The sequence below is a fragment of the Chrysemys picta genome, chromosome 6, assembly GCF_011386835.1.
Source record: "Chrysemys picta bellii isolate R12L10 chromosome 6, ASM1138683v2, whole genome shotgun sequence".
In the NCBI taxonomy this organism is placed as follows: domain Eukaryota; kingdom Metazoa; phylum Chordata; order Testudines; family Emydidae; genus Chrysemys; species Chrysemys picta.
Window position 1 is genome coordinate 132,175,560 of NC_088796.1, and position 24,828 is coordinate 132,200,387.

At 49.5% G+C, this 24,828-nt stretch overlaps 1 protein-coding gene across 2 annotated transcripts in view; it reads right to left on the reverse strand.

Annotated features, from left to right (window-relative positions):
• Window positions 1-460: 460 nt before the first annotated feature.
• CORO2A (coronin 2A) overlaps window positions 461-24,828 on the reverse strand; it is a 115,684-nt gene continuing 91,316 nt past the window's right edge. For both annotated transcript variants that reach the window (XM_065549869.1, XM_008171893.4), the window contains 7 exons: window positions 23,432-23,548; window positions 22,784-22,888; window positions 20,889-20,985; window positions 17,714-17,826; window positions 14,321-14,411; window positions 13,774-14,027; window positions 461-12,489 (listed from right to left, as the gene is read on the reverse strand). In XM_065549869.1, coding sequence (XP_065405941.1) covers window positions 12,358-12,489; window positions 13,774-14,027; window positions 14,321-14,411; window positions 17,714-17,826; window positions 20,889-20,985; window positions 22,784-22,888; window positions 23,432-23,548 — 909 coding nt within the window. In that variant the 3' untranslated portion in view covers window positions 461-12,357. The remainder of the gene's footprint in view (window positions 12,490-13,773; window positions 14,028-14,320; window positions 14,412-17,713; window positions 17,827-20,888; window positions 20,986-22,783; window positions 22,889-23,431; window positions 23,549-24,828) is intronic.

The window sequence follows — 24,828 nt, forward strand, 5'->3', positions numbered from 1 at the left end:
GCAACCCTAACACATGAAGAGCAACACTGATTTCCATTTGCTGAAGATCTGGCTCTAACTTTGGTTCCATCTGGCCCATTACAGTGCTGTACCCCAAAGTGCTGTACAGAGCCTTGGGTTACACTGTGACTGCGAAGGCAGGGAGTCGCCATTTCTCCTTCAGCTGCAGCCTGGCACAACAGGATGTGTCTCTAGGAAGTAGACACATGCACACTTACTTTGTGGGGGAGGACCAGAGTTTTCTTTTGCTGGCAATTCCTCTCTACCCACTCTCGAGTTCAGACAGGGGGAATGTCTCACAATGGTTGCCTTTTGTGAAATGCAAACCCCTTTGCTGAGGTATTCAAAGCTTGAGCTCCTAGCTATGGTTCCTTCAAGTCTAGGGTCCAGCACAAACATTTCAGTACCCAGAACAGTGTAATGGTTGAAAGGCAGGAAATACCTAGCAGCGAGAGAGAGATTTCAATGTTTAAATATCAGTTTTATTAGAAATTGGCTATACACAGCAATATAATCTAAAGGGCACTGAGATGAGTACCCTACTTGGTGCCCAGGTGGGAAGGTTCAAAGGAAGACATACTACACATGGGTTTACAATAACGTACTGTTCCTGCCAAGTAACATACGGCCCCCCCAGCCACATGAGCAAAGGGAACAATCGGAGACACACACTGCCGAGCCTGCGCAGGTAGTCCTTGGTGTTGAATTTTTCTTTAAGTAAATTAACCATTAGCAATACAAACCCTGAATATATTAAAAAGTAAAATTCTAGCCAGCTATTCATTCTTTAGTTATATTTGCTTTACAGATTGCACAATTCCATTTTCCTTTCGTGTTTTTCCCTTTTTTCTATTTTTTACAAAGATACAAGGAATTTAAGAAACAATGTCAAATCGTCATTCACACATATTTAGGCACAGGTTAATAAAGCATAAACCAAAGTCTGCCATTACATTTCATTCTGTGAAAGATTTATGACTACATTTCAGCTCCAGAATGAATTTAATTTCAATGTCTACATTGACACAGAGGTATTATTTAAAAGATCATATTCAAGTGCTGATTAGATATTTTTTGTTCTCTGAAAGGTTGATAGTAAACAATAAACACAAATATTATCTTTTCAAGTAAACACTGAGATCAACAAGTCTATTGATAATTGGTTAAAAACCGTGATTCCTGATCAATTTCGAGGCTATCTGGTCATATACATAAACAAAAGCACAATCAGTAAGAAGACTCAAAAATGCCGTGTAAAGATGATTTTCCTGTTATTTTCACTGACAAATAATTTAAATAATTTATTCTGAATGAAAAACAAAACTAAAAATAAAGAAAATACACCTTGTGCTGACATGAAAAGGCATGATACTGTATTTATCAATAAGGTTGTCTCTGATGTGTCTGGCTTTTATCAGAGCTGGTTGGAAAATGATGATTTATCACACCAATTATGTCTGGAAGTTTCCATGAAAATTGGTTATTGAAATATTCATTTTCAGAGCTTTCAGGTGTAGATGATAAACTGCACAAAGTATCACATTTCTGGTTAAAAAAAATCTGCCCAACTCTAATTTACCTAACCTTTGGAAATGGTGAGGTGCTACCTCACAGCCACCTCTGCAATGAAGATGATGCTGAACCATGCGGGGAGGTGTGTTCTACAGACAGCACTCCATACAAAACAACCACCAGCATAACTAGTATTTCTTTTACACCACAGTGTGGAGACACAGACGAGGAAAGCCAAGTATAAAGCAGTTTGTAGCATATGAAGAAAAGGTTACTCACCTTGCGCAGTAACTGTGGTTCTTCAAGATGGGTGAACCTACAGATGCTCCATTTCAGAGGTGCATGAGCCACTTGAGCCCTTGATTAGAGAGTTTCTATTAGCACTGTTTGTTCAGCCCACGCATGTGCTCTATACAACCTTGTGGCACACTATGAGGGTTGTGCGGGAAAACCATCCTTGGTTCCTTCTCTATCCCACCATCCAACAAAGAACAGTCCAAAGCAGAGGGGACAGAGGACAGGTAGTGGAGCACCCATAGGGGGACACATCTCAAAGAACCACAGTTATTGCAGGTAATGTCCCTATAGGTGTTCCACTTCAGGTAACTTCCAAGCAATATCCTCATAGGGAACAGGGAGCTTTGGAATCAAGTCCAAGACTGAAGACAGTACAGCAGAACCAAGTGCCACATCTGATCTAGTGGTATAGACCAAGGGGTAGTGTTCAGTAAAGGCATGAACTGATGTTCATGTAACAGCTCTGCATCTCTTGGATGTTGGCATGTTTTTGAGTAACACTCTGGAAGTTGCCTGTCATCTGGTAGAGTGTGCTATTGTCTTCTGGGGAGTCAAAGCACCAGCTGGATCATGGCAAGCAACAATATTCCCAAAGATCCCTCTCGACAGTCTCTGTGAAGAAATCATGGACCCTCTAGATCTTTCTGTGATGGAGACAAACATTCTAGGTGATTTCCGAAATTGCTTGGTCCTATCCAGGTAAAAGGCAAATGCCCATCATACATCTAACGTATGAAAGGAGGTCTTGTGATCTCTGGGGTTTAGGAAAAAAATATTGGTATATGAATATACTTGTTTAAGATGGAAAGCTGACAGCACTTAGGTGAGAACTTTGGATGTGACCGTAAGGAGATCTTGTCCCTGAAACATACCATTAAGGCTCCAATCTCTTCCACCCTGCAGGCTGAATGGTAGGTATTAGAAAGGCCATCTTCCTAGATTACTCCTGACAGAATTCTGCGCCCATGTGGGGGCACAGAATTCATATGCCCCGCATATTTCTGTGCCCCCCACGCAGAAAAATGCAAAAGAAATCTCTGGGAGGCAGGGCTGGCTCTGGCTTTCTGGCCGCCCCAAGCAAAAAACAAAAACAAAACAAAAAAAACCTGCGGCGCGGCCGGAGCCAGGGTGCAGGGGGACTCCCTGCCCTGCAGATGTGCCCCGGCTAGCGCGGAGAGGGGGAGGACACGCGTCTCTACTCCGGCAGCCCAGGCAGTGTGGCTGTTCTGCCTGCCTGGAGCAGCTGCAGGACGCAAATCACTGCGGGGAGCCATTGCTCACCATCAGGGGGCGGGGCTGGCCAACAAGCAAAGAGACTCTGTCCCTCTCTCCATACCGCGGCTCAAGGGGCGTGGAGGAGGGCAGGTCTTTTTGTTATGCAGGAGGAAGGCTTTGCCCCCAAGGTAGAAGCATAGCAGCCTGCCTGCCTAGTGAAATGGAACTTCTTGAGAACTGAAAAAACACTTAAATATTACTATCATGTTACTGAAAATTGTTTGTTTTAAAATAAAAGAAAATAGCTTTTGTAAAAAACAACACCACCTTTTGTTAATGTTTCTGTTGATGGTTAATTGATCTCATTCTGTGAGGCAGAAATGTAACATTGTTAATTATTCTATTCTTAACTCCCATTCTCAGTCAAGTCCCCCAGGAGCAAAAAATCCTGTAAAAGTTTTAAAGCCCCTCCATCGCCAGAGTGATGTAAAGCCTTATAAATGACAGTAAGGGAATCAGCTAGGAAGATCTATGCGCGTTCTCACTTTTTTCCTGTGCCAAAGTGGCACAATGGGCTTACGTTTTTACGTACCCATTTAAAAAAAAAAAAAAAACGACTTGTGAGGGCAAATAAAACATTTGCCAAGCAGTCAATAAAATGTCAGGACAATCAGAACCAAGCACTTCCCAAAGTACCCAGCTAGGTCCAGGACAATGATTAGCAAAACTCTACGACTTTCACGTGTGAAAGTCTGAGCAATTTAAAATGACATTTTACTTTTTTTTTTTTTTCCTGTTTGGTGTTCTGTAACATAATTTAAATGAAAATCCAGGATTATAACTGGAATGCAGGGTATTAGTTACCAAGTATTTGTAACTTAACTTTCATGTGTTTAGGAAATACTTAATAGTTATTGTGACTTTTTTCTGTATTGTAGTTTAAATAACTTACCAAAACAATTGAAACGGGTGTGATTATATTGCATTATTTTGACAAATAACATTTGCAGAATTTTGCATAATTTTTAATTTTTTTGCGCAGAATCCCCCCAGGAGTAATAGATAAATGAACCAAGGTTCCATAGGCTCAAATGGAGGTCCCATAAAGTATCTGAGGCCTGGTCTACACTAACCCCCCAATTCGAACTAAGGTACACAACTTCAGCTACGTGAATAACGTAGCTGAAGTCGACGTACCTTAGTTCGAACTTACCGCGGTCCAGACGCGGCAGGCAGGCTCCCCCGTCGACTCCGCGTACTCCTTGCAGCGAGCAGGATTACCGGAGTCGACGGGGAGCACTTCTGGGTTCGATTTATCGCGATAAATCGAACCCAGAAGTTCGACTGCCTGCTGCCGAACCAGCGCGTAAGTATAGACAAGCCCTAAGTACCAGGTTGAGGTCCCAAGTTGGAGAAAGATCCTTAACCTGGGGGTAAAGTTTCCCAAAATCCTTAATAAATCTAGAGGTCACAGACACAGAAAACCCCTCTACTGGGAATGAAATGCTGATTTAGCAGCCTGATGAATCTTAATATAACTCATTGATAAACCCAATATTTTTAAATCCAGCAGATAACCCAAGATGACCAAGAGCAGCCAAGATTCAGGCACAAGGAGGTGATGTTGACATTGGTGGCTGAACTTTTTCCATTTCTGAAGAGATGTAATTGAGTGACTCCCTTCTACTATTTTAGTAATACTGGGTGTACTCCTGTTGAGCAGATGGATTCTAATCCCGTGAACCATCTAGGAGCCATGCTTGGAGACAGAGGGCCCCCAGGTTGGGGTGAAGCACCCAACTTGCATCCTGGGAGAGGAGATGAGGGGACAGCAGTAAGACTGAATGCCGGCTGCACACACAGGTGAAGCAGATATGGATACCAAGCTTGCCTTGGCCAAGCTGGTACTATGAGGCTATCCCTGGCCTTGTCCGGTCTGATTTTATTCATCTGCCAGAATTAGAATTAGTGGTGTCGGAGGAATGCGTAAAACAGGCCCTTCAACCAGGGAAAGAGAAAAGCTAAGCCTCCTCTTGAGCAGAAAAGGGAGCACTTCTTGTTGCTGAATGTGGCAAATAGGTCCACCTTGGGAAGTCCCCACCTCTGGAGTATCCTGTGAAGAAGTTGAGTCCAACTCCCATTTGTAGCCCTTGGAGAAGCACCCGCTGAGCATATCAGTGGTGACATTCTGGGCTCCAGGAAGGGAGAGGACAGAGATCTGAATCTGATGGGCTATACACCAGTTCCACAATTTTATAACTTTGGCGCACAGGGAGGGGATCTTGCCATTATCCATCATGATCCTGATGGATTTGCCCCTGATGAGAGATATGAATGGAAGGCAGGCATTCCTGACTGCGCTGAGTTCCAACAGGAGACTGGTTTCCTGAGATGACCATCTGCTCCGAGTTGTGAGGGTATTGAGATATGCTCCCCACCCTAACAGTGATGTATCCATTGTCACAGTTATTGTCAGCTGTGTGGATGAAAGGGACAATGAGTTGATTCTTCCACCAGTCCAGGAAGTTATTTACCTGGACAGGACCTGTCTGTCCAAGCTGTCTTGGTTGAGGTATAGTTCCTCCTGAACTGGTCTTGAAAGCAGCAGGGGGCATAATCTTGTGTACTCAGTCACAAAGGAGAGAGAGCTGTCTGGGTGGAAGTTAGTACTGCTTTGTAAGATTGGCCCTTGAGGAGCCAGTTGTTGAGATACAGGAAGACTAAAATTGCTTCTTGTCGAAAGTAAACAGCCACTACTGCTAGAACTTTTGAGAACACCCTTGGGGCCAAAGACAAGCCAAAGGGAAATACACCTGTCCCATGGTGAAAACACAGGTATCTCTTGTGTGCAGGATGTATCGCTAAATGGAAATAGGCGTCCCTGTAGTCGAGGGTTGAAAACCAATCTCCTGGCTCTAGAGAGGGAATTATAGCTGCCAGAGTCACCGTCCTGAACTTCTGAGGCTTTACAAATTTGTTCGGTTGTTTTAGATCTGAGGTCAGACCCCACCTTCCATCCTTCTTTGGCACAAGATAATACTTGGAGTAAACCCTTTTCCTGTGTGAGGGGATGGGATGTGTTCTATTGCTCAGTGTGCCTCTTGGCTCAGTATAGTTTTGTGAGAGGGGTCCTTGAAGATGGACAGGATGGGAGGATGTGAAGTGGATGGTGCTGACCCACCTGTTTGTTGCAGTACATCACCAGGCCTGTTTGAAATGGGAAGGTGGGCTCCAAAAGAGGAGAGGTGGGTAAAAGGTTGCTAGCTTGCAAACTGGAGCTGAGGGAGGAGGTCAAGCCTGTCAAAATTGCTGTTTTAATGATGACTGGGCACTCATAGACTTTAAGGTCAGAAGGGACCATTATGATCATCTAGTCTGATCTCCTGCACAACGCAGGCCACAGAATCTCACCCACCCACTCCTGTAACAAACCCCTAACCTATGTCTGAGTTATTGAAATCCTCAAATCGTGGTTTAAAGACCTCAAGGTGCAGAGAATCCTCCAGCAAGTGTCACTAAAGGAGGATGAGAAGCTCGTTTCCTTGTTTTTTTTCTAGTAGGTTTGGTGGTTCTGTGAAAACTAGAGAACCGAGCTGGGTGTGATCTCTGGGCAGCTTGAGACCTGCTAAATCTTGTTTGTAGGGGTATATATACCCAGAGACATGGCCCTGGAGTCCTTTGACTGTCAGAGGGGAGGTCCTCAACATATTCTGAACCTCTCTCAGAAACCCCGACGACTGGAGTCATGACACCCTGTACATGACAAACACACTGCAAATTAATCTAGCAGCAACATCCAACAATATCTAAAGACACTTGAAGAGAGGTTCTGGCTAATAACTGACCCTATTTAATGATGGCCTGGAAGTGTTCATTGTGCTTCTGTGGAAGATGTTCAATAAAGAATGCAAACATGTTGTAATTTGTGTAATCATATTCGGCCACAATTGCCTGATAGTTTGCAGTCCAAAATTGGAAGGTTGCAGATGAGTATGCCTTTCGTCCAAAAGGGACTAACCTTTCCTGGTTCTTATCATAAGGAGGAGACCTGGAGTAATGCTGTTTACCCCTCTCTTTTATGGCATCCATCACAAGGGAATTGGGGTGGGGGGCAGTAGGAAAACAAACATTCTGAGTCCCTGGGATAAACATATTTCTCATCTGCCTGTTTACACGTTGGCAGGATGGTGGCAGAAGTTTGACACACAGTCTTTGCTGGATCCAGGAATGCTTCATTAATGGATAGTGCAACCTGGGTGGGTGTTCCTGACTGCAGAATATCCAGGAGCTTGCATTGAGAGTCTTTAACCTCATCCTCCAGATACCCCCTGAGGTTAGCCACCTTCTTCACAAGGACCTGGAATTGACAAAAATCATCAGCTATCAATGGTGTTGAGAGCATGACTGTCTCATCTGGAGACAAAGACAAAATAGGGTTGAAGAGTATCCTCCTTCTCCCCCATCCTCCTGTTTCTCGAAGGTCTCTTCATGTTGGGGGTTTGGTGTAGGGGACTGTGTAACCCTAATCTCCCAGTGGAATAGAGCTGGAGGTCTGGCAAATTGCTGCCAATATGTCTCCCAAGGATCCCAGTATGCCCAGTGGGTAGGACCATATGTGAGAGGGGTAATACCCATCATCCCTGACATGGACAAGGAATCTTATCAAAGTATGGGTTTCTGTAATGATTTGGAAAGGAACTTCGCACTGATAAGGATGAGACCGATTGAATGTCTCTTTCATCCTCCTCAGTGTCCTGCAATGGGGGGTGGGTTTGTCTCCAATAGAAAAGGGTGGAGAATCCTGTGGTACTGGGAAGTGATGGTAAGCCGGAGACTGGGGTTTCTGTACTGAGAGTCATTCAGCACCCATAAGCAGTGGGGACTCTGGCTTGTCTAACACTGACAAGTCCCTGGAGTAGTGGAATTCCTCAGTACTGAGTGGGTCAGTACTGATGCAGCACTTGACGTGGACAGTACTGTTGGTTTGGAGCGCGTAGGCACCGGTGCTGAAGACTTTGATTTTTGTCAGTACCAACAGAGCCAAGTGGGAAGTTACCGCTGGTAAGTATGATGTAGATGGTGCTGTTCTGGAGCACTGTATGTCCAGTACCTCCCCGTCCTTCACAGATGGTACTGGGGCCCTGCTGGAGCTGTGTTTCTCTGAAGTGCTCCAGGATCTCTCAGCTCTGCCAGTACTAGAGGAAGGGTCTTTTGCCTCCACAGTTCTGAGTCAAGAAGTCGAGGCCACTGACCCTGTAGACCTAGTGGGAGCTCAGAACTTCTTGGGGGCTTGAGGTGGCAGACTGAGCTCCTCTTCTTGGAGCCTTTCCTGAGTCCTCTGAGGTCTTCCCCTTCCTAGGAGATACCTTTGCCAAGACTGAGGGAGCACTAGATCTGCCTAGAGACAGATGTATGGGCTGGGGTATCTCCTGACCTGACTCAGAGGTGGTCGAAGGGAGTGCTCAATCAGCATCAGCTTCAGTTTAGTCTCTCGATTCTTCTGTGCTCTAGATTTGAGAGCCAAAAAAAAAAATTACACTTTTGGGAGATAAGAGACTCTCCCAAGCAACAGGTCCACTTAGAGTGCCATTGCTGATCAGGCTAGCTCCTGACAAGGATGGCAGCATTTGAAACCTGCCAAGCCAGGCTTGCCCAGCCAGGCCAGAGAAATTACGCAGGAAAAACAGGGAGAGGAAAAGCTGAATCTCTCACAGCTATCAAACTAATCCTAAAGCAATAAAAACTAATTAAGGCCTGGTCTGTTGTGTTACTTACATCTCCTGTTGGCTGTTAGTCCTGCATGGAGCTCACAGCTGGAGCCTCCACCCCACCCCAGGGCTGGCAGCCCAAACTGTGAGTCCTGCCCAGGGCTCAATTTCACAGCAGGAAACCTACCAGCAGTGAAATTGACACTCTTATCAGTTTCATAGCTGCTATGATTTCACATTTCATCTCCGGCTCCTCCGGCTATCAGCCTGGAGTGGCAGAGGTGGGGGGGGGAGCTCCAGTTGACAGCTCCAGCTGTCAGCCCTGGGATGGGGGGGGGGGCTCCGGCTGTCAGCCCCGCACAGCTGTCAGTGCCCCACAATGCCCCACTTCAGTCGGTACAAGCTCTCCTGGTGAGCACGCACATCGCCGGCAGGAAAGTAGCGTGGACTCCAACAGCCAATTTAATTACTGCAGTGGCTGTAGGCCAGCCTGACTTCAGTTGGCCTAAATCTGTAGTGCAGACATGCCCTCAGTAACCATGACTGTAAACACGCTGCAGTGTGCACCAGGCAGAGACGCTGGAGCCCGGTCTCCGCAACGCGGCAGAGAAGGAACTGAGGACCGTTCACCTGCACAGCCCTATACACCCTTGGAGGGCGCCGCAAGGTTGTGTAGAGCACGTGTGTGGCTGGAGAGACACTGCTAATGGAAAATCTCCAATCAAGGGCTCAAGCGGCGCGTATGCATGTGCAGTGGAGCACACACAGGGACACTACTAAAAGAAGAACATAATTTCCCCCTGGCCAATAGAGGGGACCAGTTTATAGTGAAGCAAGGAAGTGTGTGACTGGTTTTAGCACCTAAGTTTATTGGTTCTTATTTAGAGCTGCATGGGGCTGTGTGAACTCTCCCTGCAGCACAGCTAAAGGAGAGGCATGTTGCAGTTCTTCCTTGACTCTTACATACCAGAGTTTAAGCATGTTTGGGCCCAACCCTGCAAACACGTCTCTTCCGGGCATTCTCCTTGGAGTCAGGGCTAGCAAGTTCTGGGCCCATGGGAGTGTTTGCAGGACAGAGCCCTCAATTCTCTCTTGCAGATGAATCCTCGTTGTTGCAGTGACTTTTAGTTACAGCAATGCTTCTTTCTGTCCCTTGGAAAATGGTTGAGTTTAGAGAATGGGCCTGGCATGCAGCCCTGTTCCCACCCATCCCCAACAGACAGACTCCCCTTATCAGAGTGCAGATGAAAGCTGGCTCCCGCCTACACCCCTGTGTTCTGTTCACATAGCATCAGAGGTGGGAGTGGTCAGGGCCAAGCCTGTAACTGACCCACACCTTCTCTGCAGGGCCAGAAGCCTGACACTGCAGTGCACAGTGTTGGGGTACAGGGCAGTGGCGGTGGCTGGCTGGGAAGCTGTTGCAGACACGGGGAGTGGGACAGTGGGGAAGGAGCTGCAATGGGGCATGATTGAAGGAGGCAGAGGAGTGGGTGGACCTGCGCTTTGGATGAGGCGGCAGAGCCCAGCAGTAGGCAGAGGCTGGCAGCAATGGGGCATCCAGGCAGGTAGGGAAATGAGGTGGGTGCCCAAGTGGTGAGGGGGGTGGGGTGAGATGGGATGGAGGGACAGGATGGGACTGGGGGAGGCCAGGGAAGGGGAAATTGCAGGTGTTAAGGCAGGAGATGACATGGGACAAAGCTGAGATGGTGGCAATGGGCTGCATGTACAAGGAGAAGGAAGCCTCACAGACAGACACAGGCTTCAAGCCTGTTCAATGGGAAGGTTGGAGAGTTTTAAGCTGTTTGGGGCAAGCAATGGGCCCAAGAGATTTATACCAGAGTTAACATGACTCCAGGATGTCACTCCCTATGTGCAGTGCAAGCCAATGATGCCTAGTGCAGTGCAGCCCTACAGTGCCCTGTGGGCCTATGGCATCTAGTATAGTGCCGTGTAGCCCCTATAGTGCCCTGTGCTGCAGTGCAGCCTTAGAGCACCATGTGCAGTGCAGTGTGGACCTATGGCATCCAGTATAGTGCAGTGCAGGCCTACAGTGTCTTGTGCAGCAGGGCAACCCTGGAACACCATGTGCAGTGCACTGAAGGCTTATGGCATCCAGTGTAGTGCAGTGCAGGCCTACAGAGCTCTATGCAGAGCAGTTAGGTGTTAATAATAAGCCAGAGGAGGGGAAACATCAGGGGAGATATTCACCTCAGCTTTAGAGATGTGGAGCTTGAGTGACACCAAGGAGAACATTGCAGCGTTAGGCAGAGCCTGTCCAGGTCTTTGGTACTGGCCTTATGACAGGGACACTCCCTGACCCAGCCCTTGTGCAGGGGCAGAGATGTTCTCACCGTAGCCACGTGGATTTTCAGCACCCACTTGCCTTCAGTGACTCTCTCACTCTTCCGGGAAACTAAGGCCTAAAACAGTGCGGCTGGCAGTCTCGTTGCTTATGTGCCCTGGGAGGCATGTCCTGGGCAGAGCTCCCCTGCATTGCCCTCCTCCAGGGAGCACCAAGAGCATTGTGTAACATAATCCCGTCCCTTGTTAGTGCCGTGTGCTGTCCTTTGACATCACCTTTGTGCCCACAGGCCTTTATGCCAGCATGCAGCCTGATCTCCCTGGGGCAGGATCAGGAGCGCCAGAAGCTCGCTAGAAGTGGAGGGGCCACTGGTGCCTGAACTGCGGCCCCACCCCCGCTCCTGCCTCTTCCCCCGGGGCCCCACCCTCACTCCACCTCTTCCCCCCCCCAAGGCCCTGCCTGCCACTTGTTCTTCTCCACTGCCCTTAAGACAGGAAACAAGTGGCTATGTCCTCCCACTTTTAAAAGTGATGGGGGCCATGGCCTCTGGCTCCCCCTGTTCCGGTGCCTCTGGGCTGGATTAGTGCCTGTAGGGACAGGGGCTGCTATCCAGCCTGCCCTGGGGGCTTTCTGCTGTACGAGAACAAGGGGAGGCAGTGTCCAGCCTGCAGCAAGAGTTCACTGCTCTCATGACCCTCCCCATTAAACGCCCTTTTTGTGGGGGCCAGGGGAAGAGCAGCAGCAGGGACCAGTTCCTCTCTGGATGTCGTGATGGTTCCTCTGAGATAGGGGCTACCTCTGAGGGCTCCACTCCACACAGCACTTGTCTGGCACTGGCAGCCTTCCCCACCTGCCATGGAGGGCAGGGCCACTGCAGCTGCAGTCCAAGCACAGGCTGGCAGCAGGCCCCATGCTTAACGCCACATGCCTGTAGCACACAGGGGAGTCCCAAGGAGGATGCAGGCCCGGAGCCCAGCCAGCCCTGCTCCAGCGCCCTCGGGGTGCACAGGGGAGTTGCATGGAGGCCGCAGACCAGAGCCTTTCCTGCACTGTTCCAGCCTCAGTCTCCCCAGACTTGGTGCAGCTCTAGAAGTACCTTTAACCTGGGATCACCTGCAGTGAGAGAACTGGCTGGCAGCAGATTGTAGAGCAGCCAAGCAGATCCATGTGCAGCACCCAGGACAGCAGGCAGGCGGCTATTGGAGCCAAGGGAAGTGTGCGCTGCATTCGCCTCCTTTTTCCCAATGCAAAACATAGAAAGAGTCATTCTCATGAGGCACCTGGGGGTCTGCTGCAGGCACAGTGCATGCCATGGCTGTCACCTCAGTACCTGCCCGAGTCCATGTGGATGTTTTTAATCTCCAGTTCTAGCTGTTTGATTTGAACGTCCCTCTGGTTAACCAGCTCTCGCAGTCTCCGGATTTCTTCCTGCTGTCGGTAAAACATCTGCAACAGCTGTAAAACAAACAGCATTCTGTTTATTTCTGTTGTGCCCCAGCTGGGTCTAGGCATAATGCACGTGAATGTCTGTGCTCCACTGAAGCTCTACAGCATCACAGCATAGACCAGGGTGCCCAGACCCTCCCAAAGCAGCTAGGCACTGCAGCCACTACCTGACAGCTTAGACTAGCACCTTGCCCATGCCAGGCACCAGTGTGGGGCATTGTGGGACGGCTTCTGAAAGGCAGCCACACACGATGTAAGCAACACAGTGTCTACACTGATGCTGCATTGACCTAACTACATCGACCTAAGCACGACACCTCTCATGGAGGTGGAGTATTAAATCAGTATGGTGGGTGAGTACCCTAAAATGTATCTCCCACGATGTAAGACACTGAGGGCATGTCTTATGTTAGGTCCACCTACAGCCACTGCAGTAACTCAATTGACTACCGGTGTCCACACTACCCTCCTTCCTCCGGCAGTGTATGCCCTCACCAGAAGAGCTTGCACTGACTGACGTGGGGCACTGACAGCCGGAGCGTGGGACACTGACAGTTGTGCAGAGCTCACCTGCCACAGCCCTCTCGCCCCGGGGGCTGACAGCCAGAGACCAAACCTGAAATCATAGGAGCCATGAAACTGACAAGAATGTCAATTTCACTTCTGGTAGGCTCCCTGCTGTGAAACTGAGCCCAGGTGGGCTGACAGCTTCTGCTGTTGGCCCAGCAGAGGAGGGCAGGTTCCAGCGGTGAGCCCTGCGCAGGGCTGATAGCCAACAGGCAATGGAAATAACACAGTGTCTACATTGATACTGCCAACTACATCAATCTAAGTGCTATGCCTTTCACAGAGGTGGAGTTATTAAGTCAGTGTAGTGGGTGACTTACATCGGTGGGAGCTACATTTTAGTGTGGACGCTTAGAGAGTTAGGTCGATGTAAGCTGCCTTATGTTGACCTAACTCTGCAGTGTAGACCAGGGTTCAGCCTCTCTGGGGCTCAGTTCCCATCTGTCCAATGGCGATGGTAACCATTCCTTTGTGTGTTTACATTGTGAACTCCCAGGGGGCAGGGACATGGACAGGTCTTGGCCAGCAGTAGTTGTGTGACCAGCATGCTGGCACTGAAGTGGGGGGTTTCTTTAGCTCTGCTTATGCACCCAAGTCCCACACTGCAGACCTTTGGCATTGTTTTTCAGTTCAATCTATGCCCATACAAAACATTCTGCAGTTTGCACGCTTTGCCAGCTGTATGTAATTCTCCCCCCATGCCCACATGCTTTCCCACAGCCAGACCTCATTCTCGGTTTTGGGTAGAGGACACTCGAATAAGTCGAAGCCATTTGAAAGCCGCATTTGTCTGGTTTCCTGCAATCTTTCCTCCACTTTTTTCTGGCCTCTCTTTTCTTGGATCTCACTTTGCTTCTGAATTTCCTTCATTGCCATTCTTTCTGTCCTGTCCTGGTACCGCAGTGATGGTTCTCTCTCAGGAAATTGTGGCAGAGAATTCAGGATTTCAGAGCCTGGTCTCAAAGATACCAGGACAGGACCTACAATGTAAGTAGGTGAATGGTTAGCACACATATAGAGCATACACATCAGCACTGAACAAAACACAGGAGATCTGTAGGTTCAAATAATCAGGCTCAAGGTTGGAGTTATTTCCAAAGGCAATACACAACAGAGACCGCTCTGAGCCACTCAGAACAGATTTTTTATTGATATAATTTTTACTCTGCCAAGATTTTCCAGTAGCTAAAGGGTAAAATAGCTAATGACATTTTGTGTATACGCCAGACAATCCAATCAATGTTTGACTCTGTCCTCTTTCTGCAAGCCTGACCTTTATTAATTCCGTTCAGCCATTCCTGCGCCGTGAGTGCTGGCTGGGCTCCAGCTGTCATTGGGTAGATGTCTTCCTGGTACGACTCCGACTGCAAATACAGACAGCACAATCACAGCTGCCGCTGCCAGCTACTGACAGCTTCAACACGTTACTGAGAAGAAGCATGTTCAGCATGAAAGACTAGCGATGGGAGCATTTCACAATGACTGATCCCTAACAGCCCCGTTTTGTTTAGGACTTTCAAATTTGCCATGAAAATGTACTAGGCCTGACACCAGATCCACGTGGCTCCCTTCTACTAGGAGGAGGATGACAACAAAATAGCCAGAGACATTCCTCTCCTTTGCTCAACACTTACTTGCATTGGAAGAGGGAAATTTTGCAAGACACTTTTTAGTTCATTTCAGTAAGACTTTTATTCATGCAAGCACCATATGAAGGGGGAATCCAGCCACCATTGGCGTTAGTGACAAAGCTCCCATTAACTTCAGTAGGGTCAAGATTTCAGCCAAAATGAATATTAAAGACAAAGCACAAGCAGGAAGGAGCTGGATGGTTTGAAAGTGCTGGTGTAGTCTGATGCATTGTCCCTCAAAATGGCACCCTGTAACCCCCATATTCATTATTCACATATTGTTGTGATATTTCGTACAACACATGCCATGTAAGGTATCATATGAAAGGTCATGATCTCCTGAAACCTGTTCTTTTGTCCAAATATGTATATCATTAGTGTGTATAAAGTTATGAGATTTTGCTGTATGGTTGTTACCTTTGTAAGTTTGCTAGTGACATACAAAGAAGGCAAACCACGCCCAGGAGGGTGCTCAATGACTATTAATCATCAGGGGAGGTGTAATCAAGGGGTTTACAACTCAATGACAGCTGCCCAAGCACCACACAATGGGGACTGCTCAACTCTATGACTCAGTTGCACAAGACCACACCAGGAGATTGCTCAGGCCAGTGACTCAGCAAAGTCCACCAAGACATGTCTGGGCAAGCGTCTTCTCGGCCCAGGGACTGAGGATATAAAATAGGAAACAGTTGCAGTATGCCTTTGCCTTTCTCCTCCCCCCCCTACGCTGGCAGCAACAGGAATGCCGAGAAGCCGATGGTCATCTGAGGAGACTGGTTCAGGCTTAAGAGAAGCCTGTGCATTGAGAACTGTAACATCCACTGGGGTGAGAAAAATGCTGATCTAAATGCTGTTTAATGTAATAAGGGTTAAGATTTAGATTGTGTGTTTATCCTTTATTTTCTTTAGTAACTTTCTCTGATCTTTTATGCCTACCACTTGTAATCACTTAAAATTTATATTTCTGTAGTTAATAAATCTGTTTTATACTTTACCTAAAACAGTGTATTTTGTGTGAAATGCTTGGGAAACCTCAACTCAGTTTACAAAGCCTGGTGCACATCCTCTCCACTGGTCAGGCTTCTAACCAGGCAGGGCAAGATGGTACAGCTCTGGGGTGCAAGGCTAAGGAGGTGGGGGGAATTGGCTGGTGCCTTTCTCTGTGTGATTCACGAGTGGCTCTGGGAGCATTCATGCAATCTAGCTGGGCATGGGGCTCCACATACGGTTGTGCTGAGTGATAACAGCACCTGGAGGGCTTTGCTGCTTGTCACTGGCAAAGCATTGTGAGAGATAGTCCAGGCTGGAGAGTTAAGGGAGCACAGCAGCACCCTGTTTCCTGGCTGCACCCCGGGGATCCCAGCACATGTAGCTGTTAGACAGAGCAGCATCTGAGGAACATGCACTTTTGGGTGGACAGGGACTCACTGGCACTACCACAGCACCACAATGGAGTTTGTGCATTCACCCATGGCAGCACCCTGCGCAATGCTGCCATAGGTTTATAAACTGTGCTGCAGCTTCCACTGTCAGACTCAGTAGCTCAAGGAGCCATGACATGAGCAGATCAGAGAGCAAGTGACAGGAGGTCCTGGTTCCAGTCTCACCTGCCCTCTCATTGCACCAGGGCTGAGGCTGGACACATTTATAAGCTTCTTCTACACCACAGCATGACTGTGTTGCACATGCAGTGTAGACAGCCTGGTACCTGTGAGTGGCGCTTGATAAGGTCATGCCATCACACCCTTCCAAGTCACCCTTCTTATCAATGACTCTCCTTGGGGAGGCTGCATTTCAGGAAGTTCACAGCCAGGCAGTTCTCAAGCCATTCACACTCATTTCAGTGAATCCATCCCCACATGAGGGGACACAGGTGACCACCAGGCAGGAGAAGAACAGTTCCTGCATTCTGAAGCACGGGTCCATAAGGATGTGTCAGGAGGGAACAACCTGTGCCAGATCCTGGGCTGGTGAGAATCAGCTCAGGGCTGTTACTTCACTGCAGATTCCCCCTTTACCTCAGCCAAGCATTTGGCCCCAAGGCAGTCTCAGAAAGGAGCAACCCCTCTGCCAGTGGCCTTGGTAGCAATTAAGGGCTGGGGAAGCACTTTTAAAGTCTTTTTTTCTAAAACTGAAATAACTCCACTTCGAGCCCCAAACCAGTAACCTGGGAGCCTATATGTAGATCTAGAGCACTCCGGTGCCTTTGATAGGCAATTTATTCCCCACTTGCAGAGGGTTTTAAACAGGAAAACTTGTCTGAAGAAAGGGAAGGGAAATGACACGGTGAACTTGTATAAACTTATCACTTACCAATTTCTATCACTACGACCCTAATGTGCAGGAGCGTCAGTCCCAAACCAAACCCATCCTCCGAATGAGCCATCCCCTCCTATCAGCTCAGCTCTTCGTAATGCTGCTCCTCACACAGTGCTGTTAGCTGGTCAAACCGCTGCACTGCTCCAGCCTTTGGGTGTGATCCTTTGCTCTCAGCAAGGTGTTGCTAGTACGCGGGAACAGCTACTCCACTCTGCCTGTGAACACCAGCGCTCTGCTGGAGACCAGCTCCCCACAGCTGCTCTGCTCCCCTCAGAATACAGCCGCTTCTTTCAGCTCAGCTCTTTTAGAAAAGCATGGGTGGTAGCAACGACCCTCCCCAGACTCCCTACCCCCCAGATGGGTGCAGCAGCCCAGAAGCATGCACTCTCCTTCCCCACTCCTGGCTTTCAACTTACCCAACCTTGGCAACCATCACTCTGCACCAGGGAGACCCCGAGCCCAGTCATTGTCCAGGCCTTTCCCAAGGGGTTCCCAACAGGAGCCCTGGGTACAAACTGTACCCCAATTATACCTCAATGTCCCCAAATGATGCACAGTTCCTATATAAATGAGGTACTGCCTCGCCCTGTCCGCTCCTTTCTCTGGTCGGTTCTAGGCCACAGAGCTTACAAAGGAAACCCGCTCAGCCCTGCCTCCCCCGCCCTGCTCAGGCACAGTGGCTGTGAGCGAGAGGGCTGCTGACCCACACCTACCCGGCGAGGAACAATCATAGAGACGGGCTCAATCAGGCTTTTGCCTGGGATCAGTTTGTAGAACCGGAAGATCTCGCAGGCCGACACGTCAAGGCCCCTCTTTGGCATGATTCCTGAGGGGAGAGCAGAAGAAATGGCAGGTGGGGTTTGTAACAGTGCCCTTCCACCAGCAAACAACCCCTGCGGGCACCTCCCACCAGAGGGCAGGTACAGCCCCTTCTCCAGGTGGCTTGTAGTGGACAAACAGCTGTGGGACCCTGGGGGGAATTCTCATCTAGGGAGATGATACTGGAGGAGCTGGATTCCTTCTGAAGCAGACAGGCTCCAAGCACCTGCTGATGGGCTGTCTTGGCTGCCAGTGACCCCACTGCACAGACATGGAGAGGGGCAGCGGGGTCTGCTACCCTGACTGCAGTGACCCCACAACAGGGACCAAACTTATTTATCATTTTCATTAATGCCCTTGGCATAAAGGGAGTGTGAGATAATAAAAACTGTACTTGTCTCCACTCAGGGTCTGGTTGGGAAGCATGACCTAGTGGTCACAGCCACAACCCTGGACTGTCAAGGGGAGTGTGGGGAGGGGAGCCCAGGCCCTCCCACTCCACTGGGCTCCGACCCAGGGCCCCTTGGGCTACCAGTAACCTGGCAACCAAGACTACTTAAAGCTGTTCTTCCTGGGCCTCTTCCTCTCATCTCCCCACCTGGGATCACCTCAGTCCAAGGCCTTCGCCTGGTGGGAAAATCCAAATCACAAGAAAGCAGGAGGAGGTTGCCACTGTCCAGGGCCACAGGATACTTCCCTCTCTGCTTGTCTCTACAGAGCGTCCGCCCTTTCCTCACGGAGGGCCCCTCTGGGCAGCTGGGTCAGAGCCTTTCGGTTTTGCTCTGCTCTGCTGCAGCTGTGGGCTGCTTCCAGCGCTGCTCCTCAACTGAGCTAATTCGCTGCCTTTTAATTCCTCCAGCAGATGGAGCATTTGCTGCAGGTGTGACAGGTGGGGCTGGCTGAGCCCAAAATGAGCCCTTAAGCCCTTGTTGCTCAGTGAGGGGTTTGTACACCCCATCACAATGACACAAAGTTGGGAGGTACTCCCAGTATGGAGGAGGATCAGAATATCATTAAAGAAGATCTGGAGGACCCTGAAAACTGGAGTAATAGAAAAAGGATGAAATGTAATAGTGCATATTGCAAGGTCATGCACTTAGGGACTAACAACAAAAATTTTTGCTATAAGCTGGGGACATATCAGTTGGAAGTGACAGAGGAGGAGGAAGACCTGCATGTATTGGTTGATCACAGGATGACTATGAGCTACCAATGTGATGTAGCTGTGAAAAAGGTCGATGCACTCCTAAGTTGCATCAGGCAAAGTATTTCCAGTAGAGATAGGAAAGTGTTAGCACCATTATATACTCCTGGGGGATTTCTGTGCTGCTGTGCATGCAGAATTTGCGCAGAAATTAATGTTGAGCGTGCAGAATTTCCTTTCTCTCCACAGAAATGAGGGTGAATGATCAAGGGCCTGGAAACACTCCCTGTGAGGAGTAACTGAACAGACTGGGTTTGTTATCTTGGAGAGGGACATGACAGAAGTCTAAGAATAGTGACTGGCCCAGAGACATGCGATTGGGAGCTCCTGTTTTCTCTGTCTCAGAACACAAGGACAAGGGGACATTCAGTGGCATTGAAAAGTGGGAAATTCAAACCAATAAAAAGGATTCACTTCTTCACACAACTTGTTACTAGCCTGTGGAACTCTGATGGGGTGTTCACCCCACAACAGCCCTGAAAGGCTTATGGAGGCTGAGAAAGACCAATTGTGATAGACACCACATGAGGGGATTAGCCTGGAGAAGCAACCCCTGACTGCAGCATGAAGCTCAGCTGAACAGGTGTGTGCTGGGCTAGTATAAAGCCAGGAAGCTGCCAACAGAGATGGCTGCAGTGAGGAAGGCTACAGCCACCCTCTGTGCATTAGAGAGGGAAGGAGGGAATCCAGGTATGAAAAGGTGGACTAGGCCCAGAGGCCCCCTGTTGGAGGCCTGGGGGACCTGCTACACCCCATCCCAGAGAGGAGCAGAAGAAAAGTCTTCCAAGCAGCCTAGAGTGGTTGCAGGGGAAGCAGCCAACAGAGGGACCGCAGAGACAGGGTCAGTCAGTTGCTGTCTGGACCTGGAAGAGAGAGTACTGGGTTCCTGCCTGGCTGGAAGAGCAGCAGGACCACAGCCAGCTCAGTGCATGCAGGGACCAAGGAGCTAAGAAGGAGCTCCTGGCTGGCTGCTGGGGGTATGGCCCCATACCAGGGCCGGGAGAAGGTAAAGACTGCATACCCCGGAAAGGGTTTGTTCTGTTCCACCAACAGACAGTGTGTGTGACTTGGCTGGAGGGCTGAGTCACTGAAGACCCGCTGAACAAACCATTGACTGAGGGGCGCAGGCGAGAGGTGGGTGACCCCATTACAACAGGGAAAGAGTAAGACCCCGTGAGCCTGACCCAGCGGGAAGGGCATTCCCAGAAGAGAGGTGGGTGGAGAATAAAGCCTGTGGGAGGCAAGTAGGAAGCAGTCCAGGGAGAGAGCAGCAAGGCTGGGGACTGAGCAGGTCTTGGCTGAGTGCTGTAGGGTCCCTGGCTTGGAACCTGGATTTGTGGTGGGCGGTCTGTAAGTCCCTGCTTGAGGAGAAGCTGGCTGATACTGGAGAGCTCTTTAGTGTAGCAGGCAAAGGCACAAGGAGATCCCAGATTGGAAGCAAAGTCAGCAGAGTTCAAACTAGGAATAAGACGCACATTTTAACAGCGGGGTAAATAGCTACTGAAAGCAGTTTCCGAACGATGTGGGGGATTTTCAAGCATTTGCAGTCTTGCAGACACCCATATCAAGACTGGGTGTCTCTTTCTAAAAGATCCACTCTAGTTCAGCTGGGAGCTCTGGGGGTGGGAGGAGAGGGGGAGGGACAGAGAGGGGTTCAGATTAGATGGTCATTACAATACCTCTGGTTTAGGAGTCTATGGATCTGTGATTTACAACAGTGTAACACTGAGTGAGAGCAGAACTGGGCCCCCTGTCTTCTCACCAAAACCTATGGAATTGTGGGCCAGTCTTGTACTCCCACTGGATTCCCTCAGGGTGTGGCACTGGGCCCCTAGTGAGATGAGAAATACACGATACAAACTCACCGATTCCTTTCTGTGGTTGATGGGAGCGGAATTCCATCAGGTAGTTCAGGTATGGCTTATCAGCGTTTATCTCATAGTATCGTATGTTCCCATCACCCTACAGACGACAAGAGAGAACAAAAGGCATTGCTTATCCCCTGCTGCAGGAGAGGGGGAGCCCAAGGTGGTCACCTGGTTTGCCTTCTCTAGAACATCCATTGTTCTTTTAAAGCTCTATCATATCACCTTGTATTTGTTTCCTCTCTAAACTAAACCGTCCCAATCTTTCCAGTCTCCTTCCATATAAAAGTATTTTCCTGGCCTCTAATATTTTTCTTCCACTGGTCTCTGAACCCCTTTTATTTCTGTTATGTCCTTTTCGTCAGAGAGTTATCAGAATGGAACCCAGTATTCCAGGTGAAGGTGTATCACTGATTTATAGAACTACACTTAGGAAGGGAAATCAAAAGCACAACTGCAAAATGGGGAATAACTGGCTAGATGGTGAATGATGGCTATTGCTGAAAAGGATCAGGGGGTTTAGTGGATCACAAATTGAATATGAGTCAACAATGTGATGCAGTTGTGAAAAAGGCTAATCCAGGGTATTTTAGCAGGAGTGTCATATGTAAGACACCAGGAGGTAACGGCCCCCCTCTATGCAGCACTGGTGAGGCCTCAGCTGGAGTAATATGTGAGTTGCCAGAGTCTAGAGGAGAGAAACAAAACTGCTCAAAGATTTAGAAAACCTGACCTATAAGGAAAGGTTAAAGAAACTGGACATGTTTAGTCTTGCAAAAGACTGAGGTAGGACCCTATAACAGTCTTCAAACATGTTAAGGGCTGTTATAAAGAAGAGTGATCAATTGATCTCCATGTCCACTGAAGGTAGGGCAAGAAGTAATGGGCTTAATCTGCAGCAAGGGAGATTTTGGTTAGATATTAGGAAAAACTTTCTAACTCTCAGGGTAGTTCAGCTCCGGAACAGGCTTCCAAGGGAGGTTGTGGAATCCCCATCATTGGAGGTTTTTAAGAACACGTTCAACAAACACCTGTCAGGGATGTCCTATGTATATTTGGTCCTGCCTCAGCGCAGGGGCTGGATTCGATGACTTCTTGAGATCCCTTCCAGCCCTACATGTCTATGATTCTGTGATTCTAAGTGTTCAGCGGTACCTCCGCCCTGGGCTGCCCACTGCATGGGAGTGCGGCTCAGTTTGGGGCTAGACATCTCTCTATTATTGGATTCTCAGTCCCTGCAAAGAGGAGGGGACAGAAGCTGACAGACCTTTGCTCACCTGGGCCCTGCCCCTGCCGAACTTCACTCCCACAAAGGCAGTGGCTGTAGCTCATGTGCCTAGTGTTAGGCTTGTTTGCGCAGGATCGGGGCCATGGGGTAAGGATTAAAGAGCTGGACACATCAGGACTTTGAGAACTTTCAGATCAACACACGAAAGCACTTTTTTCTGCCTGTCATATAACGAGCAAACAGGAGGACATGTGGATCCCCAAATGCGCACCACACTAGACAATGCACAGCAATTTGTGAGCTATACTTGGACAAGTGAGCCCCAAAGGCTTTTAATCCCATCTTTTCAGCCTCACGTCTAGTGAGTGCAAGTGAAGTCTTTTCCTGCTACCTTTTTGCTCCTCTTTGGCTAAGCCTGTGGGATGTCCTGGGAACACGTGATTTTGCAGTTAATGCTGAAGACCTGATTCACAGTTAGTATCGGTCTATTATCCAATAAGTGTCTTATTGCTTCATCGGGGACCTTCAGTTAAAGCAGAACGGCAGGATTCTCCCCTCACTCAAGCAAGTGTAAATCAGGAGTAACCCCACTGAAGCCGATGGCAAAGCAGTGTAGTTGGGAACCGAATTGGTGGCGTTGATGTTAATTCATAGAAAAAGCACTTACCTTGCTCACCACATACAGCATGTGAGTGTCAGAGTCATAGAACGGGAACAGCAGCCCCGAGGAGCCATCCAGATCCTCCTCAACTAAAGGCACAGAAAGATCACCCTGGGCATGTCAAAGGAGAGAGAAACAGTTGCTCTCAGGACCTTAGTGTTTTGCTTGAAAATGCCCTAGAGCATCTGATCCTGGGTCCCACTGTTGCTTCCACTGATTTGGGGGGGGGGGGCAGTTCTGAGAGGGCCCATGGCCATGGAGGGAGGGATACACAGAAGTCTCTTCACACTTCTTATTGCAGGTCTGCAGTATGGACATGCTGCTCCCGTCTGCCTGCTGCCAGCCTTTAGCTCCTTTGAAACTGCTCCCTCCCATACCCAGCACCCCTTCCAATGCTAGAAAATTGCTTCCGTTTCTGTTTGCATTATTGCCATGCTGTCAGCCTGCCTTGCTTCTTCACCAATTCATTTCTATTTCATAACATTTTCTACACAAAAGCCAGGATCCACCTAAGAGTTTTTAGCTTGACAGATCACCTTGGAACTTAGCTACAAATTAATTCTTGGGTATTGGCAGGCACAAGGGTTAAAGTGAAAGTAATGAGGAATCCCAATTGGTGAGGAAACTATGGCTGGATTGCTGGCTCCGACTCACCTGCTCCCATAGTGCAATTTGCCTGTTATTCCAGCGGGATGTTCCAGTAGAGAGCAGCTTTTTCATGTTTCCTAGAAACAAAACTTTATTCACTCTGTGATTCTTGTAGCTGGCTTCCTGTAAGGAGACACACAGAACACTACTATCATGGTCACATGGGAAATCCAGGCATGGGGAGACATTTTTTTCTCATTGCTGTCCGAAGCTTATTTGAGTTTGCTGAGCAGAAAAGGCACTAACTGCACCCTTCTCCTGAAGCCCCACCCAATGAGGATCTCACTGCACATCTGCCTCTCCTAACATGGCCCTCTGCAGCAATGACAGCGCAGGTCCCATGGGGCTGGCTTGCTTGCCCTGCTGCGGCAGTGACAGCACTGGTCCTGATGGGGCTGGGCCGCTCGCCCTGCTACAGCAACAGCAGTGTAGGTCGCACATAGGGTTACCAGGCGTCTGGTTTTTGACCGGAAGTCCCAGTTCAGCTCTGGTCAGCACAGCTGATCGGGACGCTAAAAGTCCAGTTGGCTGCAGTGCCAACGGGGCAGGCAGGCTCTGTGCCCAGCTCCCAGGATGCAGCCGGCATGTCCCTCTGGCTCCTAGGCAGAGGTGCAGCCAGGGGGGCTCCGTGTCCTGCCCCCGGCCGCAGGCGCCACCCTGAGTGCCAGCTCCAGAACTCCCATTGGCCAAGATCTGCAGCCAATGGGAGCCGTGGGGGCAGTGCCTGGGGGGGGTGGCACATGGAGCCCCCTGGCCATCCAGGAGCTGGAGGGACATGTCGCCACTTCCCAGGAGCTGTCTGAGGTCAGCACCGCCTGGAGCCCGCACCCCGAACACCCTCCTGCGTCCCAACATCCTGCCCCATCCCTGAGTCCCCTCCCACACTCTGAACTCCTCGGCTCTACCCGGGAGCCCCCTGCTGCACCCCAGGCCCTTCATCCCTAGCCCCACCCCAAAGCCTGCACCCCCAGCCAGAGCCTTCACCCCCTCCCACACCCCAATCCCCTTCCCCAACCCAGAGCCCCCCCCTACACTCCAAACCCCTCGACCCCACCCTCCAAACCCCTCCTGCCCCCAACCCCCTACCCCAGCCTGGTGAAAATGAGCGAGTGAGCAAGGATGGGGGAGAGCGAGCGACAGAGGGAGGGGGGATGGAGTGAGCGGGGGTGGGCCCTTGGAGAAGGAGCAGGGAAGGGGCAGGGCCTTGGGGGAAGGGGTGGGGCAGGGCAAGGGTGTTCGGTTTTCTGCAGTTAGAAAGTTGGCAACCCTAGTCGTACGGGGCTGGGCTGCTTGTCCTGCTGCAACAACGGCAGCAGTGTGGCACAGATTTCAAAGGGGCTGAGGGCAGCAAGAGGCCCAGCTCCCCTGGGGCCCAGCCATCAGCTCTACACCGCGTTGGAGTA